Below are 12,810 nucleotides of genomic sequence, written 5' to 3' on the forward strand. Positions count from 1 at the left end.
GTATGTGTGTCTCTGTCTGTCTGTCTGTCTGCACGCTGCTGTCGCTGTTCGTTCGTTCGTTCGTTCGTTCGTCCGTCCGTCCGCTTGCTGGCTGTCCATCGCCGTCGTCGCAACCGCCGGCGCCGCCGCCTGCTGTTCGCCGCTGCCCATCGCCGACGCCGACGCCGCCTGCTGCACGTCCGTCTGTCCGTCGCCGTTCGTCTGCAATGAGTACTCCCACCTCCACCGTCATCTACACCTCCCCCTCCCCCTCTCCCACAGTCACTTCCTGGAGTGCCGCCTCCCTCCTTCCACCTCCCCTTCCCTTCCTCCACTTACCCACCCCCCTCTCTCCTCCCCTGCTGTATACCCACACCTCTACTCCCTTCCTCCAGCCTCCACACCCTCAACAGCTCCCACTACTACCCCCGCCCTCACGTACGCCTCTGTTGCCGCCTCTGCTGCCGCCCCTCAGGTGGTTGGCTTCCCCTCTCTCACCGACCCCGTCGCGTCGTCTTCTGCATCTCCCGCACGCATCACGTTGCGCCGAGCCACCATCGCCACCACTGAACCAGCTGCTTCTCCCGGTGCCTCCACTACGCCACAGGGATCTGCCACCCGCCACCTCCCTCTCCTCCCCGTCCCTCTCCCCTCCTCCCAGCCTCCAGTCTCCAAAAAAACCCAAAAGCGCGTCCTTACTGACTGCTCCCGCCACTTCCCACAAAAAATCAACGCCACCTCCCCCACCCCCTGCCGTCACCATGGACACACCCCTCCTCCTGCCACCCCTACCTTGGCCCCCACCCTCCACACCTTTGTCCTGTCAACTCCCGATCCTAAGTTCCTCGACGCTCGTACCCTCACCAAGGAAATACGAAAGTACTTACCTGGTGCTCCCATCTCCCAACTCATTCCCCGCAGGGACTCAGTCCTTATCAAGTCCCCGTCCCCATCATTTCACACAGACCTCCTGCGAAAACTCCCACGAGTTATGTTTGGCCCCCACGCCTCTCTGACACCCTTCCTTTCCGCTTCCACTCCTCGTCAGCCCCAGCCTCCCCGTCGCCCCCCCACCTACACCGCTGTGATCACCAAGCTCAGCCCGGTGATCACAGAGGATGAAGTGTTGGTAGAACTGAACTCCCACCCGGACTTGGAAATCCGCTCTGCCCACCGTATCCACAATGCCTCTGGTCCCACCTACCTCATGCGGGTATTCTCAGGGTCCGCCCCGTCCATAGACCATCTCCTTACCCAGGGTGCCCTGATATACCACTGTCGCCACCCTGTTGAATCCTCCAAATCCCCTCCCCAATCCTACCGTTGCCAACGGTGCCTGATGTACAATGACCACCTGACTCCCAACTGCAAAAACCCCCCCACCTGTCCCCATTGCAAGGCCTCCCACTTTCTCAAGAACTGCCCCAACCTCGCTGCTCCTCCTTCCTGTAATACCTGCAATGGCCCCCATCCCACATACTCCCACAAGTGTAAAGCTAAACCCCCTCCAGCCACCCCTGAACTTACAGTCCCAGTTCGTCCCGTCGATCCTCCTGTCCATCCTAACAATTCCCTTCGTCCACCCCTCACGGCCGAGGACATCATCCGGTTCATTACCGTTGTACTCCAAAACATTCACCCTTTTCAGTGCCCGCACACCTTCCAACAAATATCCCTTGCTGCTCGCTCTGTTTTCCACCCGAACACCTTCGCCACTTACTCCCAAAACCAAGCCCACTTCACCTTCACCCGCCTCGACATCCTAGTTTAAGTCTCTTCCCTTCCCTCTCTTCCCCCCCTCCTTCCCGTCATGGCGCGGCACGAGTCTCGCATCCTCTTCCAGAACATTCGCTCCTTCCGCTCCAACAAATACCTCCTCATGCACACCCTCTCCCACCACCAGGTCGACACCTTCCTCTTGAACGAAACCTTTCTCCAGCCCCTCCATTCTATCTGCACCTCACCCTATATCCTCCACGGCACTGGTGCTCCTAGTCCTCGTGCGCAGGGTGGAGTCGCGATTGGCCACCTTAAGCATATCCCCGTCCGGCCACAACCTCTCCTCAATGACCCCACTGAACACCTTATCCTTAGCGTCTTCTTCCCCTCCGTCACCATTACCTGTGCCACCATCTATGTCCGCCCCACTGCTCCTCTTCCTTATGACTTCATCTCACACATTGACCACACCTTCTCCACCTATGTGATTGCCGCCGACCTCAACATCCATAGCCGCACTCCTGCTGCCCTTCGGCGGTGGCATCAGTTCCTCTTCACAATCCAGGGTGACCTTGTTCCCATTCCCCAGCACACCCGACCCGAAAGTAACACCACCCCCGATGTTGTCATTGCCTCTGCCAACCTCCTTGGGCGTATCACTGTCGCCGTCCTTGACCCCACAGGTAGCGATCACCTCCCTGTCCTTCTCACCATAACGTCTGCAAACCGCCCCCCTCCGGCTCCGCAACCTGCACCCCCTCCCAAGGTCGTCCATGACTATCGCCGTGCCAACTGGGATGCCTACCGGGACTCCATCTCCACCCAGGTCGAAAGCCACCCTCTTACATATCGCCATCCTGACGACATCATCCGCGCCTCGTCCTTCCTTCAGACGGTAATTACTGACGCCGTGGAGGCCCATGTTCCTACTAAAACCATCCACCCACACCGTCCCACTCTCCCTCCATGGGCTGTCCTCCTCCTCCGTGAATCCCGCCGCCTCTATCGCTCCTTCCTCGGCACTCGTGACAGGGATACACTCCAACGCCACCGGCAAATACAGCGACACGTACGGAACCTTATTACAGCAATGAAACGCCGGGACTGGCGCCAGACCTGCACACGACTCAATGCCACCCTCCCTATCAACTCCTCCAAGTACTGGTCTGCCTTCCATCGTCTTACTGGTTCCCTTTCCGCTCCCCACTACCCCCTTCTCGATAACGATCGCCCCCTTCCAGACAACCTCAGTAAGGCCAACCACTTCGCTTCCCACCTTTCCGAGGTCTTCTCCATCCCTGATGATCCCCACTTTGATTATTCTCTTTTCCCCATCGTCATGGAACGTGCTGATACCTCAGTCGCTCCACTTGCTCCTAGTCTCCAGTACTTGGGGCAGTTGCCCCCCTCCGACGTCAACACTCCCATCACAGCACAAGACATTACACTTCTCCTCCAGTCGAAACGCAACACGGCCCCTGGTCACAACTGTGTCACCTACCGTCACCTTCGAGAAAGCCCCTATTCCTTCCTAAATGTCCTCGCCCATCTCTATAATGTCATCCTCTCTACTGGCTTCTACCCTGACCTGTGGAACACCTCCCGCATCCTCCTCTTCCTCAAACCCAACAAACCCCCTTCTGCCGCCTCTTCCTATCGTTCCATCTGCCTCACCTCCATCTTCAGTAAGGTCCTTGAATCCATCCTTTCCCACCGTATCCATCGGCACCTTGCTCAACACCACCTCCTCCCCCTTACCCAGTGTGGCTTCCGACCCTCCTTCTCTGCTGACGACCAACTCCTCAACCTTGTTCACCTTCTGTCCCTCCAGCTCAACTCCCGTAGCTCCGCCATTTTTGTTTCCCTTGACCTCCAAAATGCCTATGACCGTGTATGGCATCCCGGTCTCCTCTTTAAACTCCAAACCTACGCCCTGCCTATCAATTTTGTCCGTCTGGTCGCTTGCTTCCTCTCGCACCGTCCTTCCTATGTCACCCTCCACAACACCAACTCCCGTATCTTTTATCCCACGGCTGGCGTCCCCCAGGGTTCTGTCCTCTCCCCTCTCCTTTATCTCTTGTATACAGCTGATATGCCCAAGCCACCCCCTCCAGTTCACCTTCTCCAATATGCTGATGACACCGCCTTCCTGGCTCTCTATCCTACCCTTCAACGGTCTCAACGTACCCTCCAAACCCACCTTAACCAGTTCACCACTTGGTGTAACCAGTGGCTCCTCCGTCTCAACCCCTCCAAAACCCAGGCAATCATCATAGGCCGTACCACTCGCTCCTTTCGCCTCCAAGATTTCTACCTCACCCTTTATGGTCGTCCTATCCAACTCACCCCCACCCTGAAATACCTTGGCCTCATCCTTGACCGACACCTCACCTGGACCCCTCATCTCCTGACCATCCAGCAGAAAGCCCATTCCCGCCTCCGCCTGCTGAAACTCCTGTCCGGCCGGACATGGGGATTGCATCCTTCTACCATCCTCCACACCTACAAATCCCTCATCCGCCCTATCCTCTGTTATGCCAGCGTCGCCTGGATCTCCGCCCCCACCCGCTTTTACAAGGCTCTCCAAATCCTTGAACGCCATGCGCTCCGCCTTCCTTCCTCCACACGGCTCCTGTATGAACTGATCCCCTTCCCCCACCTCCTCTTGTTCCTCCAACACCTCCACATCCTTTACATTGTTCGCAGGGTTGATCCCCCCCACCCTCTGGTTTCCTCCTTCCTCTCCACCCCCCGCCCGTTGCCGCGCCTCTATCGCTGTATCCCTCCCTCTCTCCACCTCCACACCCTCCATCTCCTTCATCAGGGCAATTTCCAACGCCTCCCCCTCCCGGATGACGAACTTCGCCATGACATATACCCTTCCTTCCAACTATAACAACTATAAACCGGCCTTGTTCCCCCCCCCCCCCTCCCCAGGGCCCCCTTCTCCTCTTTCCTCCTTCTCCCAGAGCGGATTTTCCTCCAACCCCCCCTCCCCTGAGACCCTGCACCCCATACTTACATCTCTCCTTCCCACGTCCCTCCGTACCTGGCCCTCTTCCGAGCGCCCCCCATTCCCCTCTACCATCTCTTCCCCTCCCTCCCTTCTTCAGGTCTCCCTCATCTCCTTGAACCTGGCAGATCCTCTGTATTGATCATCATCAGTGTGCCACGTCAGTGTTGTGTTTCGTGCTGTTTCTCGTGTGCGTCAAGAGTTGTGATTTTAATTGTGTACTGCCTTGAGGTTCGCCGTCAGTGTTACGTTGTGTGCTATGCCATCCGTCAACACCTTTATGCTCCAGTCATACTGTGCCTTGTGTTCTTTTAATCGTCGCAGTGTGTGGCTTTTTGTGTGTGCTACTTTTAAACAGTTTTTTATCTCCATTTCACAGTCACCCCGTTTTTTTGTATATTGCCTTCCATGATGTTCTCCCTTTTTTATATCTATGTTCGCCTTCTTCTCTCCTTTGCTGTTTTTAAATGTCTTCTATTGTTTTGTTCTATGTCTTTCGGCTGAAGAGCGGCGCATATGCTGCTGCCAGCCCGCCCCGATGGGGAATTGAAATACAATAAAGAAAAAAAAAAAACACTTTAGTTGATATGGCTTTTCTAATGAATGTGTCTTTCTGTTCAGGAAGTTTTACTTCTGATGATGGTATATTTATATGTACCGAAACCTTGGTCAAGAATTTTAATAAAAAAAAATAAATTATCCTGCAACTGTTTTTGGCTGTCATCCTTTCATTGTGAAGAATTTTAACAGTTGCTGCTACAGCCATGTTTAAAATCTTGCCATCAGTGTTTGCTAAAGTTATTGAAATGTCTGTGTATGTAAGGATAATTGAACATTTTATATCATATAAATTGCTATCAAATCTATAGTTCGGCTTTATATGTGGTTTAACGACTGAAAATTCTCTATTCTCTTTTATCTGTAAGGTACTGGATGTGTTAAACAAAAGGTTTTCAAATTCTAGGCGTATTTCGTGATTTAATAAAGGCATACGATTGTGTTGACCACAAAATATTGCTCCTTAAGTTGGACCATTATGAGGTACAGGGAGTAGCTCACAGTTGGTTTACCTCTTACCTTAACAGCATACAGCAAAAGGACATTATTCACAGTATTGAGAATGACTGTGCTGTGGCATCTGAGTGGGGCACAGTCAAAAAGGGGCCGGGGTTGCCCCAGAAATCAATGCTGAGGCCAGTCCTGTTCCTTATTTATGTAAATGATATTCCTCCAATATTACAGGTAATTCTAAAGTATTTCTGTTTGCTGATAACCCTAACTTGGTAGTAAAGGATGTTGTGTGCAGCATTGGCTGTGTGTCAAATAGTGCAGTTCATGACACAAGATCATGGCTTGTAGAAAATAAACTATCGCTAAATCACAGTGAGACTCAGATTTTTACACTTTCTAACACACAATTCAACAAAATCCAACGTTTTAATTTCACAGAATAGGCATACGATTAATGAAACTGAACAGTTCAAATTTCTCGGTGTTCAGATAGATAGTAACCTGTCGTGGAAAGCCCTCGTTCAGGATCTTGTTCGAAGACGTAATGCTGCCAGTTTCACTATCTGGACGGTCTCTGAAGTAAGTAATCATTCGACACAAGAACTAGTCTACATAGCCTATTGTAATATCTCTTTGTATTCGATGAATTATTCTGATACAATTCTACCCTTGAATGACGTTTACAAATTTTCTATCTCCATACTCGCAGAATCCATGCGGAAAACAGTTTCATACAATAGCTATGCCATGAGCGCATAATTATTCTTTATAGCACTCTCTCTGGTGGTTGTTAGAAAAAAAAAGCTTCCAAGATTGTCTTCGTGCCTATTAGCCTGAGCTTTGTTTGAAGAACTGTAATCTGATTATTGAGATTTATGACAGAAGATAACTGATACGAAATTGTACGATTAAAATGGAAATATATATATATATATATATATATATATATATATATATACACACCCCTGGAAATGAAAAAAAGAACACATTGACACCGGTGTGTCAGACCCACCATACTTGCTCCGGACACTGCGAGAGGGCTGTACAAGCAATGATCACACGCACGGCACAGTGGACACACCAGGAACCGCGGTGTTGGCCGTCGAATGGCGCTAGCTGCGCAGCATTTGTGCACCGCCGCCGTCAGTGTCAGCCAGTTTGCCGTGGCATATGGAGCCCCATCGCAGTCTTTAACACTGGTAGCATGCCGCGACAGCGTGGACGTGAACCGTATGTGCAGTTGACGGACTTTGAGCGAGGGCGTATAGTGGGCATGCGGGAGGCCGGGTGGACGTACCGCCGAATTGCTCAACACGTGGGGCGTGAGGTCTCCACAGTACATCGATGTTGTCGCCAGTGGTCGGCGGAAGGTGCACGTGCCCGTCGACCTGGGACCGGACCGCAGCGACGCACGGATGCACGCCAAGACCGTAGGATCCTACGCAGTGCCGTAGGGGACCGCACCGCCACTTCCCAGCAAATTAGGGACACTGTTGCTCCTGGGGTATCGGCGAGGACCATTCGCAACCGTCTCCATGAAGCTGGGCTACGGTCCCGCACACCGTTAGGCCGTCTTCCGCTCACGCCCCAACATCGTGCAGCCCACCTCCAGTGGTGTCGCGACAGGCGTGAATGGAGGGACGAATGGAGACGTGTCGTCTTCAGCGATGAGAGTCGCTTCTGCCTTGGTGCCAATGATGGTCGTATGCGTGTTTGGCGCCGTGCAGGTGAGCGCCACAATCAGGACTGCATACGACCGAGGCACACAGGGCCAACACCCGGCATCATGGTGTGGGGAGCGATCTCCTACACTGGCCGTACACCACTGGTGCTCGTCGAGGGGACACTGAATAGTGCACGGTACATCTAAACCGTCATCGAACCCATCGTTCTACCATTCCTAGACCGGCAAGGGAACTTGCTGTTCCAACAGGACAATGCACGTCCGCATGTATCCCGTGCCACCCAACGTGCTCTAGAAGGTGTAAGTCAACTACCCTGGCCAGCAAGATCTCCGGATCTGTCCCCTATTGAGCATGTTTGGGACTGGATGAAGCGTCGTCTCACGCGGTCTGCACGTCCAGCACGAACGCTGGTCCAACTGAGGCGCCAGGTGGAAATGGCATGGCAAGCCGTTCCACAGGACTACATCCAGCATCTCTACGATCGTCTCCATGGGAGAATAGCAGCCTGCATTGCTGCGAAAGGTGGATATACACTGTACTAGTGCCGACATTGTGCATGCTCTGTTGCCTGTGTCTATGTGCCTGTGGTTCTGTCAGTGTGATCATGTGATGTATCTGACCCCAGGAATGTGTCAATAAAGTTTCCTCTTCCTGGGACAATGAATTCACGGTGTTCTTATTTCAATTTCCAGGAGTGTATATTGCTCCTTCATACAAAAGTTGTGTATTTGACATTTGAGAATTAATGATATTCATCGAAATATTCCATAGTTGTTAATCAGAAGGGAACTTCCGAAAGACTGGATACGAATCTGCATTTAATAATCCAAGAGCTCCATTATTTCTTCGGAAGGTTATACTTCATCAAAGCCAAATATCCGCTTGATCTGAGGTTTCCCGACTGATTATACAATGCTCCCAAAATTACGAGGAATTTTATTTGTACAGACTGGCAGACTGCCGCAAAGCACGAGCCTGCAGAGAAGAAGAATCATCGCCTGATTTCATTCTAACAAGTAAAATTTCTGAATCATTTGAGTGAATGAGCTATGACTGTGTTTCATATTATGAATGACTGATTGCTCGAACGAATTGAGAGCTACAGAACTACGTAGATAGGAGGAAAAATTACACTATTCTCATTTGCTTATTTCATATGGTATTATATTTTGTGGTAACTCTTTCCATTCTCAAAGGATATTTTTGGCTAATAAATGGGCAGTTCCAACTATAAGTGGTGTAAGTCCATGACGAACTTCTTGACCACTCCTGTCCACTAGAGTGGGTATTCTGACATTGGCTTCTCAGTATATATATTCTTTACTGTCGTTTCTTGTTAACTATATCAGCAATTAACAGCTTTCACTCAGTTAATACTAGGCAGAAATCCAATCTGCATTTCCATCGCTCTTCCTCTAGTGCAGACAAGTGTGCAGCATAATGCTGTATCCATTTTCATTAAGCTACCACAAGAATTCAAATATCTTATCAGTAGTCCACCCACTTTCAAACCGAAACTGAAAAGTGTCCTCATAGGTCACCCCTTCTATTTTGTCGAGGAGTTCCTTGAAAAATTGAGCTAATTCCTATTATATTATTGACTGCCTTTACTTAAACTTTGGTTTGACATTTTTGGATTGGAAAACATTTTACTTTGTGTGTTATTACTTTTACATTGCAATTTGAAGAATGGATACGTTCCATGACTTTGGAGATTTGCTCCTCAATTTGCTCCAATGGAACTAGACGTGTAAATAGATAAATAAATTTAAAAGAGATAGTGGGTCAAGCATTAGAATCTGAATTCAACTGAGATTTGGGGGACTTAAGATCAAATACGGCATTAGGGACACATTCCATTCCATCAGAATATCTAAAATCATTGGGGGAAGTGGGATCGAAACGACTATTCATGTTGGTGTGTAGAATGTATGAGTCTGGCAACATACCATCTGACTTCAGGAAAAATATCATCCAAACAATTCTGAAAAGGGCAAGGGCAGACAAGTGCAAGAATTATCGCACAATCAGCTAAAAACCTGATGCATGCAACTTATCGACAAGAAAATTTATAGAAGAATGGAAAAGAAAATTGAAGGTGTGTTAAATAATGATCAGTTTGGCTTCAGGAAAGATAAAGCCACCAGATGGGAAATTCTGACGTTTCGGTTGATAATAGAAGTAAGACTAAAGAAAAATCAGGACACATTCATAGGGTTTATTGACCAGGAAAAAGTGTTTGACAATGTGAAATGGTGCAATATGTTCGAATTCCTGATAAAATAGGGTTAAGTTGTAGGGAGAGACGCGTAATATACAATATGTACAAGAGCCAAGAACGATGTGCTCAGAACAAGAAGGGTGTAGGACAGGTATGTAGTGTTTCATCCCTACTGCTTAATCTGTGCATGGAAGAAGCAGTGATGGAAATAAAATAAGGGTTAAGGAGTGGAATTAAAATTCAATGTGAAAGGATATCAATGATAGGATTTGCTAATGACATTGCTATCCTGAGTGAAAGTGATGAAGAATAGGATGCTCTGATGAGTGGAATGAACCGTGTAATGGGTACTGAATATGGACTGACAGTAAATCAAAGAAAGACGATAGTAATCAGAAGTAGCAGAAATTAGAATAGCGAGACACGTAACATCAGGATTGGTGATCACGAAGAAGATGAAGTTAAGGAATCCTGCTACTTAAGCAGCAAAATAACCAATGATGGGCGGAGCAAGGATAATTATCATTAGCATAAGGGGCATTCCTGGCCATGAGAAATCAACTGGTATCAAACTTAGGCATAAATTCGAAGAAGAAAATTCTGAGAATGTATGTTTGGAGTACAGCATTGTACGGTAGTTAAACAAGGACCATGCGAGAAAGAGGACAAACAGAATCGAAGCCTTTGACCTGTAGTTTTACAGATAAATGTGAAAAATTAGGTGGGCCAATAAGATAAGGAATGAGGACGTTCTCCAGAAAATCGGGAAGGAAAGGAATATATGGAAATCATCACTGAGAAGGGGAAGGGACAGGACGGTAGGGCATCTGATAAGACATCAGGAAATGACTTTCATCGTGTTAGAGGGAGCTGTAGAGGGAAGAAACTCCAGAGGAAGATAGAGACTGAAATACATCCAGCGGTTATGGATGGGTGCCAGGAGGTGCCGTATTAAAACTTGGCGAGAACTCTCCAAATGATTTATTTGCTTCCACTACAGTGCTCTGTTCATCTCGGTCTGCGTCACAGAGCCCCACAACGCTGAGGAAGCACCCCAGCGGCCTGTGCAACGCAACGCTTTGTCGTGCCAGCCTTGGCTGGCCTGATGAGTTCCGATGATGTCAGGATTGCTGCCCCAGCAGCCGACTCAGCGGCCAGTGTCCCCGTTGACTCTGCGCTGCTGAGCCTGGAGCCGTAGGTCCGCCCCGCTGCTGCCTCTTCCTCGCTAGCGTAGCTCAGAATGCGGCGGCAACAACTGCCCACAATCCGGAGTCCGGATCTGCGGTCCTCGCCTCGGAAGTATCCAGCATGTGTCAGGAGCAGAGACCACTGCCAGTGGTAGCGAGCTGAAGAGTGGCCTCAGAGGGTTGAACCAAAGACTGGGACAGTGGCACCTCTTCTGTTTATGCGTGTAGCCCTGTCGTGTGACATGCCCCGCCGACCAGGAGAGCTGCCACACTTGAATGAATCTCATTAGAAGGCGGCACCTATTTATACTCACCCGTGCGGCTCTGTTTTGCTAACGCGTCGCTTCTCGTCACGTATGCATAACACTTAGGTTGGCCAGTCACCCTCTTCTGCCTGTGACTTGCGCCATGGAAACTGCTGTGTGCGCCCTCTCTGGCAGTTCTACGTCTCTGTGGCCTCTATTTGCCTTCGTAACTGCTGGTATGCGTAACTTACTGCAATCAGGCCTGCACCTGGCTGTAACTCGTGCTCCGAATATCGCAGAAAACTAACTTTCTCTATCCTAAATGGTGGTGTCGCTACATTATTCCCCTCTTCGGAAAGACCCGGTCCCAGTGTCGACCCTTAACCAGCTCTCAACGTTTTTGGGTCGGCACCTATGGCATATTTCCTTACTATTACAAAACTTAGATGTGGTCTAGTGCTCCTAAGCACATGACATGTGGGGAGAAACATAAAAAAATCCTTAATGGATGACCACTCCACTGAACGCTCGTTCAACCCCTTAACTACGCCCTCGGTGTCCAATCCACTGCGACTTGGACTACCCTTGGTTCCCTCTTGCAACTAGCTCTCCGCCTGATCAGAAGAAAAACAACACATAACAAAGTTAAGGTTGCGATCACACTTGGCACAGAGGTGCTCAAAATGATCGTTATTTGCCCTTGCCTTTCCCTATGCTGCGCGACATGTAGAACCAGCCGTTCGGCTGATATGCGTCCCTCTTTTTCTAAAACAAACTGGTTTACTGATCTCAACAGACCTGGCTCCAGAGTTTGATTGAACAAGGTACAGATTCTGCCTTGGCAGAATTCTTAAGTTGATTCTGGCAAGTACAGCTGTGACTGCGTAACATTCAATTGCGTGACTCCTGAAATTGACGCTGGCAGATCGAAGGTTGATTAAAATTCCACTCCCCTCGAGCTCTACACGTTTCGCTTCCGTAAACACTCCTTGCTAAAAACAACTTGCCACTACTACCAAATTCTCGTAGGTGGAGAAGATCCAATGCAAGCTCAATTTCTGCTCCACGATGTCCCTTGGACAGTCTATTCCTTTCCCCCTGGCTAAAAATAACTGCACCGTGCATGTGTCCCATATTTGTAGCTTCACAGATTTTCCTCCAACATTCACTATTTTTGATCCAAACACCGATGGTGTGACTACTTTCATCCTTAAATTTACATTATATTAACTGTTCAATAAACACGACTTTCCTGACCCAGCACTGTCGATAACTAAAAATATAAACAGGAAATCGTAGCACTCTGACATTGTTCAATACATTTTTATTACGGCGTCGCTCAAAATTTACTCCGACGCATTTATTCCTCCAGAACTGCGTTCGATTTCTCCTCTAACAACACCCCACATACGTCAGACGCTACACTTCCCTATTCAGTGACCTGAGAACAGGGATCACGATACCCTTCCTCCCTCTTCAAAAGGACTGCTGCCCCAGCAGGCTCACAATACTCGAAAACACATGTAAAATACAATGCTCAATTACTCTACGCCAACCCACGTTGGCATACATGACACGAAAACAGAAAAAAAACTTCAAATACTCTACTACTTTCTAGGTCGCAAAGCATACGGTACTTCATGCTGTACTCTATCTTCCTGGTTTCCTCTGCGCTTAGCACCTCTCTCCACTCTCTCTTTCTTCCTCTTTCCTTCCTGTGACACGCCTGGAATCACATCCGGGCAACCTT

The 12,810-nt window shown here is 49.2% G+C and overlaps 1 protein-coding gene across 1 annotated transcript; it reads right to left on the reverse strand.

Annotated features, from left to right (window-relative positions):
* Nucleotides 1-385: 385 nt before the first annotated feature.
* On the reverse strand, nucleotides 386-742 carry LOC124594582 (uncharacterized transmembrane protein DDB_G0289901-like). Its single transcript, XM_047132952.1, has one exon. The coding sequence runs from the start codon at nucleotides 740-742 to the stop codon at nucleotides 386-388; it is 357 nt and encodes a 118-aa protein (XP_046988908.1).
* Between the last annotated feature and the right edge of the window lie 12,068 nt (nucleotides 743-12,810).

This window comes from Schistocerca americana, chromosome 2 (assembly GCF_021461395.2).
Source record: "Schistocerca americana isolate TAMUIC-IGC-003095 chromosome 2, iqSchAmer2.1, whole genome shotgun sequence".
Taxonomy (NCBI): Eukaryota; Metazoa; Arthropoda; class Insecta; order Orthoptera; family Acrididae; genus Schistocerca; species Schistocerca americana.

What these genes read in the sequence shown, in the direction of transcription:
- LOC124594582 (XM_047132952.1), bottom strand. Translation starts at nt 742, where the DNA reads ATGGTGACGGCAGGGGGTGGGGGAGGTGGCGTTGATTTTTTGTGGGAA.